Here is a 19,270-nt window from a genome sequence, read left to right on the forward strand (position 1 = left end):
CTCTGCAAACGCAACGTGACGCCCGCAGACCATTACATCAAAGTCTGCATTTCAAAACGTCACTACTTGACTTCCGAGCCCCGACATGTGCCCAAACAGTGGTTTACCCCCACATATGGGGTATCAGCGTACTCAGGACAAACTGGGCAACAATTACTGGGGTCCAATTTCTCCTGTTACCCTTGAGAAAATAAAAAATTGCTTGCTAAAACATCATTTTTGAGGAAAGAAAAATGATTTTTTATTTTCACGGCTCTGCGTTGTAAACGTCTGTGAAGCACTTGGGGGTTCAAAGTGCTCATCACATATCTAGATAAGTTCCTTGGGGGGTCTAGTTTCCAAAATGGGGTCACTTGTGGGGGGTTTCTACTGTTTAGGCACACCAGGGGCTCTGCAAACGCAACGTGACGCCCGCAGACCATTCCATCAAAGTCTGCATTTCAAAAGTCACTACTTCCCTTCTGAGCCCCGACGTGTGCCCAAACAGTGGTTTACCCCCACATATGGGGTATCAGCGTACTCAGGAGAAACTGGACAACAACTTTTGGGGTCCAATTTCTCCTGTAACCCTTGGGAAAATAAAAAATTCTGGGCTAAAAAATTATTTTTGAGGAAAGAAAACGTATTTATTATTTTCACTGCTCTGTGTTATAAACTTCTGTGAAGCACTTGGGGGTTCAAAGTGCTCACCTCACATCTAGATAAGTTCCTTTCGGGGTCTAGTTTCTAAAATGGGGTCACTTGTGGGGGGTTTCTACTGTTTAGCCACATCAGGGGCTCTGCAAACGCAACGTAACGCCCGCAGAGCATTCCATCAAAGTCTGCATTTCAAAATGTCACTACTTGACTTCCGAGCCCCGACATGTGCCCAAACTGTGGTTTACCCCCACATATGGGGTATCAGCGTACTCAGGAGAAACTGTACAACAACTTTTGGGGTCAAATTTCTCCTTTTACCCTTGGGAAAATAATAAATTGCAGGCTAAAAAATCATTTTAGAGAAAATAAAATTTTTATTTTATTTTCATGGCTCTGCGTTATAAACTTCTGTGAAGCACTTGGAAGTTCAAAGTCCTCACCACACATCTAGATTAGTTCCTTTGGGGGTCTAGTTTCCAAAATGGGGTCATATGTGGGGGATCTCCAATGTTTAGGCACACAGGGGCTCTCCAAACGTGACATGGTGTCCGCTAATGATTGGAGCTAATTTTCCATTTAAAAAGCCAATTGGCGTGCCTTCCCTTCCGAGCCCTGCCGTGCGCCCAAACAGTGGTTTACCCCCACATATGGGGTATCAGCGTACTCAGGACAAACTGGACAACAACATTTGCGGTCCAATTTCTCCTATTACCCTTGGCAAAATAGGAAATTCCAGGCTAAAAATCATTTTTGAGGAAAGAAAAATTATTTTTTATTTTCATGGCTCTGCATTATAAACTTCTGTGAAGCACCTGGGGGTTTAAAGTGCTCAATATGCATCTAGATAAGTTCCTTGGGGGGTCTAGTTTCCAAAATGGGGTCACTTGTGGGGGAGCTCCAATGCATAGGCACACAGGGGCTCTCTAAACGCGACATGGTGTCCGCTAACAATTGGAGCTAATTTTCCATTCAAAAAGTCAAATGGCGCGCCTTCCCTTCCGAGCCCTGCCGTGTGCCCAAACAGTGGTTTACCCCCACATATGAGGTATCGGCGTACTCGGGAGAAATTGCCCAACAAATTTTAGGATTCATTTTATCCTATTGCCCATGTGAAAATGAAAACTGAGGCGAAAAGAATTTTTTTGTGAAAAAAAAAGTACTTTTTCATTTTTACAGATCAATTTGTGAAGCACCTGAGGGTTTAAAGGGCTCAATATGCATCTAGATAAGTTCCTTGGGGGGTCTAGTTTCCAAAATGGGGTCATTTGTGGGGGAGCTCCAATGTTTAGGCACACGGGGGCTCTCCAAACACGACATGGTGTCCGCTAACGATGGAGATAATTTTTCATTCAAAAAGTCAAATGGCGCTCCTTCCCTTCCGAACCTTACCATGTGCCCAAACAGTGGTTTACCCCCACATGTGAGGTATCGGTGTACTCATGAGAAATTGCCCAACAAATTTTAGGATCCATTTTATCCTGTTGCCCATGTGAAAATGAAAAAAATTGAGGCTAAAAGAATTTTTTTGTGAAAAAAAAGTACTTTTTCATTTTTACGGATCAATTTGTGACGCCCCCGGGGGTTCAAAGTTCTCACTATGCATCTAGATAAGTTCCTTGGGGCGTCTAGTTTCCAAAATGGGGTCACGTGTGGGGGAGCTCCAATTTTTAGGCACACGGGGGCTCTCCAAACGTGACATGGTGTCCGCTAAAGAGTGGAGCCAATTTTTCATTCAAAAAATCAAATGGCGCTCCTTCCCTTCCAAGCCCTGCCGTGCGCCCAAACAGTGGTTTACCCCCACATATGAGGTATCAGCGTACTCAGGACAAATTGCACAACAACTTTCGTGGTTCAGTTTCTCCTTGTACCATTGGGAAAATAAAAAAAATGTTGCTAAAAGATAATTTTTGTGACTAAAAAGTTAAATGTTCATTTTTTCCTTCCATGTTGCTTCTGCTGCTGTGAAGCACCTGAAGGGTTAAAAAACTTCTTGAATGTGGTTTTGAGCACCTTGAGGGGTGCATTTTTTAGAATGGTGTCACTTTTGGGTATTTTCAGCCATATAGACCCCTCAAACTGACTTCAAATGTGAGGTGGTCCCTAAAAAAAATGGTTTTGTAAATTTCGTTGTAAAAATGAGAAATCGCTGGTCAAATTTTAACTCTTATAACTTCCTAGCAAAAAAAAATTTTGTTTCCAAAATTGTGCTGGTGTAAAGTAGACATGTGGGAAATGTTATTTATTAACTATTTTGTGTCACATAACTCTCTGGTTTAACAGAATAAAAATTCAAAATGTGAAAATTGCGAAATTTTCAAAATTTTCGCCAAATTTCCTTTTTTATCACAAATAAACGCAGAATTTATTGACCTAAATTTACCACTAACATGAAGCCCAATATGTCACGAAAAAACAATCTCAGAACCGCTAGGATCCGTTGAAGCGTTCCTGAGTTATTACCTCATAAAGGGACACTGGTCAGAATTGCAAAAAACGGCCAGGTCATTAAGGTCAAAATAGGCTGGGTCATGAAGGGGTTAATCAATGACATATATAAATCTAACCATTTACTGTATGTAAACCATGTCTGATATCCAGTTGGCTTCATGAATTATCGGCTATTCTGCTATCTCTCTATGAAATACAAAGAAATATATATATATATATATATATATATATATATAGTATATATCTGTGTCACTGATATTCTATGTGTATATATGTAATCTATCTTTTATATGCTAACCTGTCAGTGTGTTTTTTACATTAGCCACATATGAAATGCCGGCTTTCCAAAGGACACCGGTGCGTAAAAATCAGACAACACTCGCACTCGCACCCATTAACTTCTATTGCGGGATGCGATCCGTTTTCTGATTACATTAGCAGCATGCTGCAATTTTTTTCCAGCCCGAACGTGATCCGATCTGAGCTAGAAAAAACCCCGCAGATGAGCACACAATCATAGATTAACATTGATCCGAATGAAATCCAATTTTTTTATCGGATTGAATTCGTCCGATTTCATCGATAGTGGGCATGAGCCCTAAAGGGCCTACTCGTAACCTAGTAATCCAGAATCTCAATGATGTCACTTCAAATTTGATAGAATGCATATTAATTAACAGAGAATGAAAGGAAGGTTTCTACAGTCACAATTAGGTTCCACATTTAAACCTTTTAGAAAAATAATCATTTTTTAAGGTTATCTTCCCACTAAAGGACACTATGAGACAAAGGTATGTCATATCTAGTGAATTATAACCCACTGCATAGCTGTATACAAACCATTGAAAATGGTCAGCGTCACAATTACAGAAATGTGTAGGATCAGCGCATGTCTTCTCTAATCCACAGGCACATCTCTGAATACCGGGGTTAGAGCCTCCCCAGTAAAAATGTCTCTCATTATTCCGCCCCATCCAGAAGCTGAAAGGTAATCCCACTGTTAAAAAAAGAACATGCCAATGGTTAAAATGTATTTGTGCTCCCTTTAACCTTTACAAAGTGTTTTGTCGCATTGAAATAACATACGGACTAAATGTCATTTTTTTGGTTTCTACACACGGTCAAATTGCAGACACTGTCCTTATTTTTATTGATAGACCGGGCAATTCTGAACACGGCGATACGAAATATGTCTATGTTTGTGCAGCGCACCAGAGTCCTGGTCATTGCAGTAATGTCATTCTTTCACCAGGGGGAGTGATGTTACGTCTGATGGCAATAAAGGAGATCACCTTACCAGGTATCACAAACCACACTACACACTTCACACTCCAGTCCACCAGAGGGAGCTATGCTCCTATTTAGTAGGGCACTCTTCACAATTAGGTAAAACTGGTGGCCTGGATAGGAAGTTATTCACAAACTGACTGGGCTTCATCCAGGCAGCACCTGTCAGGCAGACAGGGGAAAGGAGGAACATCAAACAGCTGCAGACAGAGAGGTCCCTGACAGGGGTGGGATCCTGTCAGAGGTCTAGATAGAGGGTTACGGAGCTGCGCCAGCCCCGACGTGCGGTAACATCCTAAGAAGGGACACAAAGAGAATTGCGTTGCTGAGAGTGAGAAACTAAGTCATAGCACAAGGAGAGGTATCCAGAGGGAGTTCTGCCCTGTAATAGGCTGCCTCCCTCTGAGGCGCAGAAGCCGGTAGCCAAAACACCGAGGGAGCAATCATCTCCAAGCCTTGCTTCAGAGACTGGCAGGACAGTTAATTCCACGTTAGCTGCCCGACCTTACACCCAGGAGGCACGGTGGCAACTTGTGGGGGCTGGGGCGTCTCTAGGGTCCCTGTAAAAAGCCTCAGGCCATCAGTCATATGGGTTTGTCCTATCCATACCATCTGGGGGACAGAGAGAAAGAGACAGAACACCTAGAACACCGACATCAGTTGTGAGGACCTCACCGAGAAGCTCAGCAGGGAGGTACTACAACACTCAGGCGCTAGAGGATGGCTACTGATTTCCACCTGGATAAGGGGACTCTGGAATTGCCTTCAGACCGGCCGGACTCTTCCTGCCCTGTCATCTGGTGCTCTGGACTGTGGATGCTGAAGCCTTCAGTAAAGGTAAAGAGACTGCAACCTTGTGTCCTCGTTATTCACTGCGCCTTACACCATCCACCATTCTCCATCTACACTCTGGGAAGCCCTGGGGACATACTTCACCTGTGGGAAGGTATACCATCTAGCTGCCATCACATCACCCCAGCGGACCCCTAAGCAGCATCAGTCACCCTGACCGAATACCACAGGTGGTGTCACGAACATTATCCTATAAACATTCATCCTTTTATTGGATGTCCCTCAAAGGGCCACGGACCGGGTCAGGCCACTGTGACATCCCTGACGAGAACCGAAGGGTCTGTCTCCGAGTACCCCATTGCCCTGACGTGGGGGCGATCTATTTGTTTTTCTTATTGTTTTATTTTGAATGGGGCAAAAGGGGGGTGATTTGAACTTTTAGAGTTTTTTTTTATTTTTTTATGTTTTTAAAACACTTTTTTTTTACTTTTGGCATGCTTCAATTGTCTCCATCGGAGAATAGAAGTTGCCATAACTCTGCTACATACAGGTGATGATCAGATCGCCTATATGTAGCAGAATTACTCATTTGCTATCTGCGTCGACCACCGAGCGGTGCTCATAGCATTCTGGCAGTGAAAACCATAGAGGTCTGCAGGAGACCTCTGGTTGTCATGCCAACCCATCGGTGACCCACAATCACGTGACTGGGATCACCTATGGGTGGATTTTAGGCGTGCTTTCCGTAAGCCCATGTTAAATGCCGCTGTCAGAGTTTGACAGCGGCATTTACCAGGTTAACAGCCGCGAGATGATTAGGATTCCTCCCGTTACTGTTACGGCACATGTCAGCGGTTCAAAACAGAAAAAGGTGTTCAAAACAGAAAAGATGTGGTCTCACCGCTGGAGCGCACATCAAAGGGAGGGTGTCCAACATCGGCCTATTATTACCCCCGATGTTGGCGTTTAAAATAAGAAAAACCCACAATGGTCAGTGAAATAATGTGAAACTAACAAAAGTCATTTTCTCTGTAAATTTACTGAATATCAACTAATGAAAACCAGACGTCTCTTTTGAATTGTGGTTCAACAGAAAAAATACAAAGAAAATATTAATTATATTGGCCTTATCTGAAACCTAGTTGCCTAATATGGGGCAATTAGCATCTGCCTTATGGAGTTTTTGCCTCCCTCTGATCAACATGTCAGATTAAAGGTTGAACTCAATGGATCTATGTCTACTTTCAAGCTTAAAGGGAATTTCCCAGTAGGATCAACCCTTCCAAGCTGTCTACATGGGCATGCAGGTCGCAGAACACTGAATAAAATGATACCTTGATATTTGCAATCCGATGTCTTATTCCAGAGAAATCCATGTTTTCTCTTAATATGTATATGAGCTGTAAAGATCTATGGACATCCAGAGCATATTTTAAATGAAAGTGGAGATGAGATTTATTAGTGTGAAACATGTAGATCAGGAAAGTAGACTGTCAGTCATTACATGTCAATCCACCTTTCATTTAACTCCTTAACAAACTTTCGATTTTCCGTTTTTGTGCTTTCGTTTTTTGCTCCCCTTCTTCCCAGAGCCATAACTTTTAAATTTTTTCATCAATATAGCTATATGAGGGCTTATTTGTTTGTGGAACGAGTTGTGCTTTTGAATTACACCACTGATTCAACCACATGGTGTACTGAACAACAGGAAAACAAATCCAAGTGTGGTGAAATTGCACAAAAAAAACAATATATATATTTTTATTTACCTTGTTCACTAAATGCTAAAATTGACCTGCCAATATGATTCTCCAGGTCAGAAAAAGTACGCAGATTACAAACATGTATAGGTTCTTTTTTATTTAACGGTTAAAAAAATTCCCAAATTTGTAAGAAAATTAAATGTCGCCATTTTCTGAGACCTGTAGCGTACCATTTTTCGGGATCTGGTGCTGCGTGAGGGCTTATTTTTTGCGCCCTGAGCTGAAGTTTTTATTGATACCATTTTGGGGTAGATGCGATGTTTTGATCACCCGTTATTGAATTTTATTACAATGTTGTGGCAGCCAAACACACAGCGATACCAAATATGTGTATTTTTAATTTGTTTTATTTTTAGTGGGGCAAAACTTTTGAAATGTACTTTTTTACATATTTTTTTAAACTTTTTTTTTTTAAAGCTTTTTACTGGCTTCAATAGTCGTCTCCTTAGGAGAACTGAGTCTGTGATCGTCTGATTGCCTGTGCTACACATAGCAGAGCTTAAAGTTAACCTGTCTCCAGGTTTGGCCAATAAGAGATACGAACACTGCCTTTCAGGGTTGATATACAGCATTCTATAATGCTGTATATCTGCCCCCAACCTGACTTGTAAGAGAAGAAAAATAACTTTTATCATACTCACCTGCAGGGTGGTCCAGCCCGATGGGCGTCGCTGGTCTTAGTCCGATGCCTCCCATCTTCTTACGATCCCCGTCCTCCTCCTTGCTTCATATGGATGACGCCTCTCGTCGTCCACACAGTCACCTCGGGACAGCACTGGTGCGCAGGTGTACTTCTCTGCCCTGCAGTGCTCTTTGGCCTTTCCCGACACCTGCGCACTGCAGTACTTTGCTCTGCCTTCAACAGAGCAGAGAAGTACACCTGGGCAGGAGCGCGGTGCCAAGGAGACATCTCATCCACAAGAAGAAGGGAGGCGCTGGACCAAGAAGAGCAACACCCATCGGAACGGACCGCCACGCAGGTGAGTATAATAAAAGTTATTTTTCTTCTCTTGCAGGTCGGGTTGGGGGCTTATATACCACATTATAGTATGCTGTAGATAAGCCCTGAAAGGCAGTGGCCGTATCTCTTATTGGCCAAAACTGGTGTTGGGTTCCCTTTAAGCCCTGCTATGTGTAAAATAAATCTTGAACTCCTATGAAAGCCATCCATTCGCTGGTGTTCAGAAGAAATTTACATTGACAGTCTTATGCAGACCCCCAACTGTCAATACAACCCATCCATGCCTCACAAGCATGTGACAGGTGTGCAGATGGGTGTGTCTTGTGATGCGCTTCTGCACAGCGCGTGTTAAATGCCGCTGTCAGAAATTGACAGCGCATTTAACTTGTTAACAGCTGCGGGTGGTTCTCGGATCCACGTCAAGCTGTTACAGGCATATGAGAACTGATCAGATCAGCTGTCATCTGCAGGGAAAGATGCGGGCCCAGAGCCAGAGCCTGCTCCAAATGCAGAGAGACAATCTTAGACATACCTATACATCCAAGGCAGTTAAGAGTTTATTATAAGCTCTGGAGGCAGATTCTTCAAAGATCTTAACAGCTCATTTGCATATTATTATTATTATACATTTATATAACGCCATTTATTCCATGGCGCTTTACAAAGTGAAAGTGTGAAAGGAGCAAATATAGACAAGCACAATAAACATGAGCAATACAAGGCACACGCAAGTACAGGAGGAGAGAGGACCCTGCCCGCGAGGGCTCACAGTCTACAGGGAATGGATACACTAGGAGAGGGTAGAGCTGGTCATGCGGCCGTTAGCAGACTAAGGATCACTGCAGGTTGTAGGCTTGTCGGAAGAGGTGGGTCTTCAGATTCTTTTTGAAGGGTTCCGTTGTAGGCATATAAGAATAATGTGGATTTCTTGGGAATAAAATATCAGATATCAAGGTACAATGTTCCTTAACTTTCTATGACCTACATTCTCATATTGATGACTTAGGATGGTTCATCGTACTGATAATGCAGCAAGGTAGTGGTAAACTAATAAAAAATAACTTTTATTAATACTTTAATACTGACAGATTCACTTTAAAAGCAATGAAAACTATGAAACAATTATTTTATATTCATGTTTCACACCAAATAACCCGCTGAATAAATTCTCCTTGTTTTTACAGTGTAAATCTAACATGTGAAATCATTTTTGCTCGAGGATCCAGCAGCTCTGCACCTATATTCACTACATAGGGCTCTTTGATACATAACCTGCGTCTGTCCTCTCCTCAGGGTCTCCGGCTATGTCTGACAACTGGAGACCCGGACAGCTCTTGCTAGATAGCAGAAGAAGCGTTAACGCTGAGCTATGAATTTTCAATGGTGCAGGGTTAAATCCCAGGATCAAGCACCTTAATGACATTACAACACTTCATCGTTATCAGGTTGTCTATTTTATGATCAGCTTATTTTAATAGGACAGTTTCAATAAATTGGGATTTTAGTAAAGTATCCCGTAGAATAGTCTACCATATAAGAAATATTTTTCTTTATGAATTAGATAAGCCTGAATTGGAGTGAATATTAGTTTCACTGTCATAATAATAATAATAATAATACAAGCTTATTCTGAACGGTGTTTTCAGTGACGTATAAAACATGGTTTTTACTTACTTGGTGTATTCAGGAGCCTGGATTTATAGCAGGCGTATTCTATCCTTTGCTCACAGTATTCAGATCCATTAGCGAGTGACGACACTTCCCCCCAGGATGCGTTCCAGTAATTTACCTTCCCCAGAAACGGCTGGTCAGGACTGGAACCGACGACTGGGGTTCGATAATATCGGTCATTTTGTACAATTGTCCATGCTCTTTCCTCTGACAAGATTTGAAATGTATAAAGCAATTGTGAATTCATTGTACAGTTATATTACCAGCTTTTATAAACCTCTGTCTTTTCTCCAATCTTAGCAGTAACTGCTAGTATTTATTATGTGGTTTACTCTACCATTACGAGCTGCAAGTAATAATAAATATTTCTCCCAGTCCCAATGAGGCTGGTGTATTTACTTTGAAAAATCCATGTCACAATGCCAGTATAATCCTTTCTGAAAGTTTAACTCAATCTCCCCCCACTTAGTCTGACTGACAGCTTATCAGTGTGCCTCCTCCCTGCGGTTGCTAATACCTAACACTGCTCAGCACAAGATGCATCTTTCAGTCTGGATGGGTGGAAACTCAATACACGTATTAAAGGGAACCTGTCACCCCCAAAATCGAAGGTGAGCTAAGCCCACCGGCATCAGGGGCTTATCTACAGCATTCTGTAATGCTGTAGATAAGCCTCCAATGTGTCCTGAAAGATGAGAAAAAGAGGTTAGATTATACTCATCTGGGGGGGGGAGGGGCGGTCTGATCCAATGGGCATCGCGGTCCGGGCCGGCGCCTCCCATCTTCATAGGATGACATCCTCTTCTTGTCTTCACGCTGCGACTCTGGCTCCGGCGTACTTTGTTGAGGGCAAAGTATTGCAGTGCGTAGGCGCTGGGCCTCTCTGACCATTCCCGATGCCTGCGCACTGCAGTACTTTGCTCCTTCTCAACAGGGCAGAGAATTACCCCTGCGCTGGAGCTGCGGCAGGAAGACAAGAAGAGGACGTCATCGTAAGAAGATGGGAGGCCTGGGCCGCACCGCGACGCCCATCGGACCGGACCGCAGCGGGACTGCCGCTAGGTGAGTATAATCTTACCTCTTTTTCTCCTCTTTCAGGTTACATCAAGGGCTTATCTACAGTATTACAAAATGCTGTAGATAAGCCCCTGATGCTGGTGGGCTTAGCTCATCTTCGATTTTGGGGGTGACAGGTTCCCTTTAACTCCCTCATTTTATAATGTAAAGAGATTGCATTGCAAAATGGTGTGACAAATCTGATAATGTTGCTCTCAATTGTTACTGACTAATATTGCTCCCACAAATCTATGTGTTCATCCTCTCACATTTATTTCTTTCCTTCTTTTCGCCCTCTAAACGTTTATCGTTTACTGTGAATCCCCCCAACACATCTATAGAAAGCAGTGAAGGAGAAGCCTCCTTTATGATATGTAATACCAAATCTCTGCTCTTTAGGACAGACAGCGACAGCAACAGAGCGAAACCTAATTTTAGGAGCGGTAGAAGCAATTTCCTCACTGCAATTTGTTAATGCGGATAATTGTGACTACATTACCAGATATATCACAGTAGACTGTAAACGGCTTTAAAGGACCACTGCCATCAGGATCCACAGTGTAATTGCCAGAATATTTTCCACTGATTCTGTAGGAATCACAGTTTTCCTTGAAGAGAGCTTTAAGGCAAATATTAATGGATTATTTGTAGGCAAGAATAGCATAAAATTCCTTAAAGGGGCACTTCGAAGATCCTATCCCAATGTCGTTGGTATAGTGATAACAATATTAGAACTTACCTTCAATTAGAAATGTAGTATAGTGTCATGTGCAGAGCATTGCAGTAGCTTAGGTATCCATAATTACGACCACTAACAACTGTCACTATATGAGTAGTCGTAAGCATGGAGACCTAAGCTACTGCAATGCCCTTCACATACGGTAAGCAACAGTGGATCAGAAGAATTATACTACATTTCTAATTGGAGGTATCTGATAATATTATTATTATTACACCTACTACATATTGGGATAGGATCTTGGAGATGGGAATACCAATTTAAGTAATAGGATTGGCCACAGGTCTCTTGACTCAAAAGCAACTGCCTCATCGTCATATTTGAGACTGTTGAGTTCAGGTTAGGAGACCTTTGGCCAGTCTCGATATATCAGTCCATACTCGGGCCATGAATGTCAGATGTGTAAAACTCATCTATGTTCAGTTATACTGCAGAGATTCAAGTTTTGCAGTTACTTTATGCAGCTGCATTTTAGCTGCTACAGAAGAAATAGTGCAGACATAGAACCACGTAATACCCCGCACATGCTCATGGCAGGTTCTCAGTCTTGGACCTGTAAACCCTTCTAATTAATATTCTACTCTGGGTTTATGAGCTTGGACCTCATTCTATTTTCAAAACTTTGAAATGCTCAGTCACCATCTCCACTACTCATTACTATTAGTGTATTATCATAAATTGCTAACTCAACACTGTAAAAGCACGAGTGATTTGTCTAAAAGGGTCCAAGATTTTAGTAAATCATATTTTGGAAAAATGAATGGTGGACTGAACTCAGTAATGCCAATGATGTAATCTTTTGTCCAGATTTCTCTAAATTAAGAAACCTAATATAAATTAAATAAATTACATCCTTCCCCTACTGTACACCCGTACCTGGCATGTAAAAAAAACACTAGTTAATGTTTGACAATTGGCAGTTATTGGTACTCAGTATACGATTTGAAGGGCGTCATTATTAGGAGGCTCCTGCATTCAGTATCGGACAACCACAACACAATTTAGTAGATACAATACAATTCATTAAACACTGGTAAACCAGAGATATAGTTAGATTTTCAATATGAGGCTAGAATGGGCACTTACATTTATGGCAGGTTTCTCCTTTGTAGCCTGTCATGTCACAGATGCAGAAGAAGTCATCCCAGGATTGATAGCAGAGACCCCCATGTTCACATAAATTTGGCCTACACCTAAAGTTGTGATAAGAATAAACTTCTATTAGTCTGTTATTTAGAATTATAACAAATATAATTTAATCAGAATTATGTAATGTTTACACCATTGATGCTGAAGATAGTTTTGGCATTCCTACTTAACATTTTTTGTTTTTCAATACCCAACTCCTTAGATCAATTTATTTTTTATTTTGTTGACTTTTTTTGCCAGATCAATTGGATTTCTCAATAGTATCATGTTGGTATACAAAGCCCCCTATGATAAGTCTTGCTGTTAGTCAAACATCCAATGATCACTAATTTTGCAGCAACCAGAATGTGGGATACCACAGCTTTGTACACTGTCTACTGACCATTCCCAAGTACTGCAGCTCATCTCGAATTTGCTCCAAGCTCTCATTAAGTTCAGAGATTTTACCATACATAGCATGGCCACTTTATTAGAGACAACCATGTAGTAGTGCTTTAGACCTTCTTTGATCTTCAGAACTGCAACACTTTGTTGTAGCATAGATTTCACTAGGTGTTGAAATTTTGGCCCGTGCTCACGGGATTTGATGCAAAGTAGATACTCCGGATAGCCATGTTTACCTCATCACAGGGAGATCTAATATATTAAGACGTGGTGATAGTAAAGGTCAGGGAAGCAAGGAAAACTGCTGTCATGTTCATTGAAAAAATCCATGACTATAAAACCCTTGTGGAAAGATGCACTGTCCAGCTGAAAGTGTCTTCTGCAAAAGGGGAAATCGCTGCCATGGAGGAATGAATTTGGCTTAGCTAAGCCCTATTATGCAAACAGCCACAAATATCGGATGACTCAGGGTTTGCCAAAACAACATACGGTACTTCACACCATTCCTCTACCTCTACCAGCCTGGATAACTGATAACTGACTGGAATGGTGGATTGATTCATGCTGCTTGACTCCCTAGGCTAAACACTCTGCTGACAAAGTCTGGCTACATGCTGAAAACATTCCCATGAGATCTCTGCTATACTGTATATTCATCTTGCTGCATCGTGAAAACTAGAGGACTCTTACATATACACTCATGGTGAATATTACATGTTAAAATTAGTCAATTATGACTGATGGCTGATTGACAATATGACAACAGTGGAATATTTACATTGTGAAAGTAAGGTCAGATCCAAACAAGTGATATTAGTGACTCGCGTAATCCTCAACCTTCTGAAGAGAGTTTTGTCCCTCTCAGGCATTCAACATTTAGAAAGATAATTTACTAATTTTCCAGAAATTAGATCAAGTACAGTGGTATCTGAATCAGAAAATATTTTTTCAGATCACAGAGTTATGAGGTAACACAGAGGTAGATTTGTTTGCTTCAAAACAAAACAAAATGAGAAAATTTGATTTGCTCAACTTGACAAACCTCCCAGATGCAGTTGATGATTAACCCCTTTACCCCCAAGGGTGGTTTGCACGTTATGGACCGGGCCAATTTTTACAATTCTGACCACTGTCCGTTTATGAGGTTATAACTCTGGAACGCTTCAACGGATCCCGGTGATTCTGACATTGTTTTCTTGTGACATATTGTACTTCATGATAGTGGTAAAATTTCTTTGATATTACCTGCGTTTATTTGTGAAAAAAACGGAAATTTGGCGAAAATTTTGAAAATTTCGCAATTTTCCAACTTTGAATTCTTATGCAATTAAATCACAGAGATACAGTGGGGCAAAAAAGTATTTAGTCAGTCAGCAATAGTGCAAGTTCCACCACTTAAAAAGATGAGAGGCGTCTGTAATTTACATCATAGGTAGACCTCAACTATGGGAGACAAACTGAGAAAAAAAAATCCAGAAAATCACATTGTCTGTTTTTTTAACATTTTATTTGCATATTATGGTGGAAAATAAGTATTTGGTCAGAAACAAACAATCAAGATTTCTGGCTCTCACAGACCTGTAACTTCTTCTTTAAGAGTCTCCTCTTTCCTCCACTCATTACCTGTAGTAATGGCACCTGTTTAAACTTGTTATCAGTATAAAAAGACACCTGTGCACACCCTCAAACAGTCTGACTCCAAACTCCACTATAGTGAAGACCAAAGAGCTGTCAAAGGACTCCAGAAACAAAATTGTAGCCCTGCACCAGGCTGGGAAGACTGAATCTGCAATAGCCAACCAGCTTGGAGTGAATAAATCAACAGTGGGAGCAATAATTAGAAAATGGAAGACATACAAGACCACTGATAATCTCCCTCGATCTGGGGCTCCACGCAAAATCCCACCCCGTGGGGTCAGAATGATCACAAGAACGGTGAGCAAAAATCCCAGAACCACGCGGGAGGACCTAGTGAATGAACTGCAGAGAGCTGGGACCAATGTAACAAGGCCTACCATAAGTAACACACTACGCCACCATGGACTCAGATCCTGCAGTGCCAGACGTGTCCCACTGCTTAAGCCAGTACATGTCCGGGCCCGTCTGAAGTTTGCTAGAGAGCATTTGGATGATCCAGAGGAGTTTTGGGAGAATGTCCTATGGTCTGATGAAACCAAACTGGAACTGTTTGGTAGAAACACAACTTGTCGTGTTTGGAGGAAAAAGAATACTGAGTTGCATCCATCAAACACCATACCTACTGTAAAGCATGGTGGTGGAAACATCATGCTTTGGGGCTGTTTCTCTGCAAAGGGGCCAGGACGACTGATCCGGGTACATGAAAGAATGAATGGGGCCATGCATCGTGAGATTTTGAGTGCAAACCTCCTTCCATCAGCAAGGGCATTGAAGATGAAACGTGGCTGGGTCTTTCAACATGACAATGATCCAAAGCACACCGCCAGGGCAACGAAGGAGTGGCTTCCTAAGAAGCATTTCAAGGTCCTGGAGTGGCCTAGCCAGTCTCCAGATCTCAACCCTATAGAAAACCTTTGGAGGGAGTTGAAAGTCCGTGTTGCCAAGCGAAAAGCCAAAAACATCACTGCTCTAGAGGAGATCTGCATGGAGGAATGGGCCAACATACCAACAACAGTGTGTGGCAACCTTGTGAAGACTTACAGAAAACGTTTGACCTCTGTCATTGCCACCAAAGGATATATTACAAAGTATTGAGATGAAATTTTGTTTCTGACCAAATACTTATTTTCCACCATAATATGCAAATAAAATGTTAAAAAAACAGACAATGTGATTTTCTGGATTTTTTTTTCTCAGTTTGTCTCCCATAGTTGAGGTCTACCTATGATGTAAATTACAGACGCCTCTCATCTTTTTAAGTGGTGGAACTTGCACTATTGCTGACTGACTAAATACTTTTTTGCCCCACTGTATGTCACACAAAATACTTAATAAGTAACATTTCCCACATGTCTACTTTACATCAGCACAATTTTGGAACCAAAATTTTTTTTTGTTAGGGAGTTATAAGGGTTAAAAGTTGACCAGCAATTTCTCATTTTTACAACACCATTTTATTTTAGGGACCACATCTCATTTGAAGTCATTTTGAGGGGTCTATATGATAGAAAATACCCAAGTGTGACACCATTCTAAAAACTGCACCCCTCAAGGTTCTCAAAACCACATTCAAGAAGTTTATTAACCCTTCAGGTGCTTCACAGGAATTTGTGGAATGTTTAAATAAAAATTAACATTTAACTTTTTTTCACAAAAAAATTTACTTCAGCTCCAATTTGTTTTATTTTACCAAGGGTAACAGGAGAAAATGGACCCCAAAAGTTGTTGTACAATTTGTCCTGAGTACGCTGATACCCCATATGTGGGGGTTAACCACAGTTTGGGCGCATGGCAGAGCTCGGAAGGGAAGGAGCGCCATTTGACTTTTCAATGCAAAATTGACTGGAATTGAGATGGGACACCATGTTGCGTTTGGAGAGCCACTGATGTGCCTAAACATTGAAACCCCCCACAAGTGACACCATTTTGGAAAGTAGACCCCCTAAGGAACTTATCTAGAGGTGTGTTGAGCAGTTTGACCCACCAAGTGCTTCACAGAAGTTTATAATGCAGAACCGTAAAAATAAAAAATCATTTTTTTTCACAAAAATTATCTTTTCGCCCCCAATTTTTTATTTTCCCAATGGTAAGAGAAGAAATTGGACCACAAAAGTTGTGGCACAATTTGTCCTGAGTACTCTGATACCCCATATGTGGGGGTAAACCATTGTTTGGGCGCATGGGAGAGCTCGGAAGGGAAGGAGCGCCGTTTGACCTTTCAATGCAAAATTGACAGGAATTGAGATGGGACGCCATGTTGCGTTTGGAGAGCCACTGATGTGCCTAAACATTGAAACCCCCCACAAGTGACACCATTTTGAAAAGTAGACCCCCTAAGGAACTTATCTAGATGTGTGGTGAGCACTTTGACCCAATAAGAGCTTCACAGAAGTTTATAATGCAGAGCCGTAAAAATAAAACAAAAATTTTTTCCCACAAAAATAATTTTTTAGCCCCCAGTTTTGTATTTTCCTGAGGGTAACAGGAGAAATTGGACCCCAAAAGTTGTTGTGCAATTTGTCCTGAGTGCGCTGATACCCTATATGTGGGGGAGAACCAGCGTTTGGGTGCATGGGAGGGCTCGGAAGGGAAGGAGCGCCATTTGGAATACAGACTTAGATGGAATGGTCTGCAGGCGTCACATTGTGTTTGCAGAGCCCCTAATGTACCTAAACAGTAGAAACCCCCCACAAGTGACCCCATATTGGAAACTAGACCCCCCAAGGAACTTATCTAGATGTGTTGTGAGAACTTTGAGCCCCCAAGTATTTCACTACAGTTTATAACGCAGAGCCGTGAAAATAAAAAAAAACATTTCCCCTCAAAATTATTTTTTAGCCCCCAGTTTTGTATTTTCTCGAGGGTAAAAGGAGAAATTGGACCCCAAAAGTTGTTGTCCAATTTGTTCTGAGTGCGTTGATACCCCATATGTGGGGGGGAACCAGCGTTTGGGCGCATGGGAGGGCTCGGAAGGGAAGGAGCGCCATTTGGAATGCAGACTTAGATGGAATGGTCTGCAGGCGTCACATTGCGTTTGCAGAGCCCCTAATATACCTAAACAGTAGAAACCCCCCACAAGTGACCCCATATTGGAAACTAGACCCCCCCCACGGACTTATCTAGATGTGTTCTGAGAACTTTGAGCCCCCAAGTGTTTCACTACAGTATATAACGCAGAGCCGTGAAAATAAAAAATCGCTTTGTTTCCCACAAAAATTATTTTTTTTTTTTAAACTCGTTTATTAATTTCAGAGTAGACAAACATTGCACATATTACATTTATCATTATTAAACATACCATCAGATACAAATGATTACAAAACATCATCACATCCAAAGTTCAGAGGTAATAGACTGTGCATGTTGAATCATTAGTACCTATAAAATACCTACTATACAACTTAAACAACTTTAACCTTTAGTAATAAGTCGCCAAAAGAAAACAGATTCAAGTTTGCTCTGCAACGATGTCCCTAAACCACATGCCCTCCCTCCCGTGCACATATCTAATCCGCGCAGACTACAGAGTATGATGAGATGAGTTCCATCTACCCCAAATTTTTTCGAATTTACCTGGGCATCCTCTATTATGGTACAGTGTTCTTTCATATAGGATAACCGAGTTCACCAGGTCAATCCAAGCTCTGAGAGACGGGGAGGAGCTACCCATCCACCTTAATGCCAGTACCTTTCGTGCTAAGAAGAGCGCTTCTCGAAGGAAGATCCCAGTATGGTGATCCCAGGTCTCTGTATCCCACACCCCAAATAGGCAAGTCAATGGTTCAAGTGGGACAGGGATTAACAATAAAGACATTAACAATGTCAATGGGGAGGGTGCAGCTGTGCTGGGGGAGAGAATGGCTAGAAGGTTGGAGGAGTGTTTAAACTAGGAATTGGGGGGGAGGGTATTCATTTTATAGGAGGGGAAGATAGTGCAGACAGAGACCTGGGCACAAATAAGGAAGTTGGGGGTGGCGGTGGCATGGGGGTTGGGGTCAGAACAGTTAATAATTTAAGAAATAGAAGTACAGAGAGGAACATAAAGTGCATGTATACGAATGCCAGAAGCCTCGCCAACAAAATGAACGAATTAGAACTAATGTTGTTGGAGCATAATTATGACATGGTGGGGATATCTGAAATGTGGCTGGATGAGAGCCATGACTGGGCTGTTAACTTGCAGGGCTACAGCCTGTTCAGAAATGACCGTACAGATAAGCGAGGGGGAGGGGTGTGTCTATATGTAAAATCATCCTTAAAACCCATCCTGCGCGATAATATAGGTGAATTTAATGAAAATGTAGAATCCCTGTGGGTGGAGATAAGGGGAGGGGGAAAAAATAATAAATTACTGATAGGGGTTTGTTATAAATCTCCAAAAATAATGGAAGCAATGGAGAATATCCTCGTAAAGCAAATAGATGAAGCTGCGACTCAAGGAGAAGTCATTATTATGGGGGACTTCAACTACCCTGAAATAGATTGGGGAATAGAAACCTGCAGTTCCAGCAAAGGTAATCAGTTTTTGACAATTATGAGAGACAATTACCTTTCACAACTGGTTCAGGACCCAACAAGAAGGGGGGCACTGCTAGACCTAATATTAACCAACAGGCCAGACCGCATATCAAATATAAGGGTTGGGGGTCACTTGGGAAATAGCGATCACAAAATAATAAGTTTTCAAGTATCCTTTAAAAAGATGTGTAGTAGAGGGGTTACAAGGACACTAAACTTCAGGAG

At 41.7% G+C, this 19,270-nt stretch overlaps 1 protein-coding gene across 1 annotated transcript in view; it reads right to left on the minus strand.

Annotated features, from left to right (window-relative positions):
* The window catches only part of CNTNAP1 (contactin associated protein 1), a 217,797-nt gene that overhangs the window by 57,321 nt on the left and 141,206 nt on the right, over positions 1-19,270 (minus strand). Inside the window, exons 11-14 of the mRNA XM_069751911.1 lie at positions 12,443-12,549; positions 11,117-11,236; positions 9,565-9,768; positions 3,928-4,084 (exon numbers count right to left, since the gene is read on the minus strand). Of these exons, the coding sequence (XP_069608012.1) occupies positions 3,928-4,084; positions 9,565-9,768; positions 11,117-11,236; positions 12,443-12,549 (588 nt within the window). The remainder of the gene's footprint in view (positions 1-3,927; positions 4,085-9,564; positions 9,769-11,116; positions 11,237-12,442; positions 12,550-19,270) is intronic.

This window comes from Ranitomeya imitator, chromosome 2, assembly GCF_032444005.1.
Source record: "Ranitomeya imitator isolate aRanImi1 chromosome 2, aRanImi1.pri, whole genome shotgun sequence".
NCBI classification, from domain to species: domain Eukaryota; kingdom Metazoa; phylum Chordata; class Amphibia; order Anura; family Dendrobatidae; genus Ranitomeya; species Ranitomeya imitator.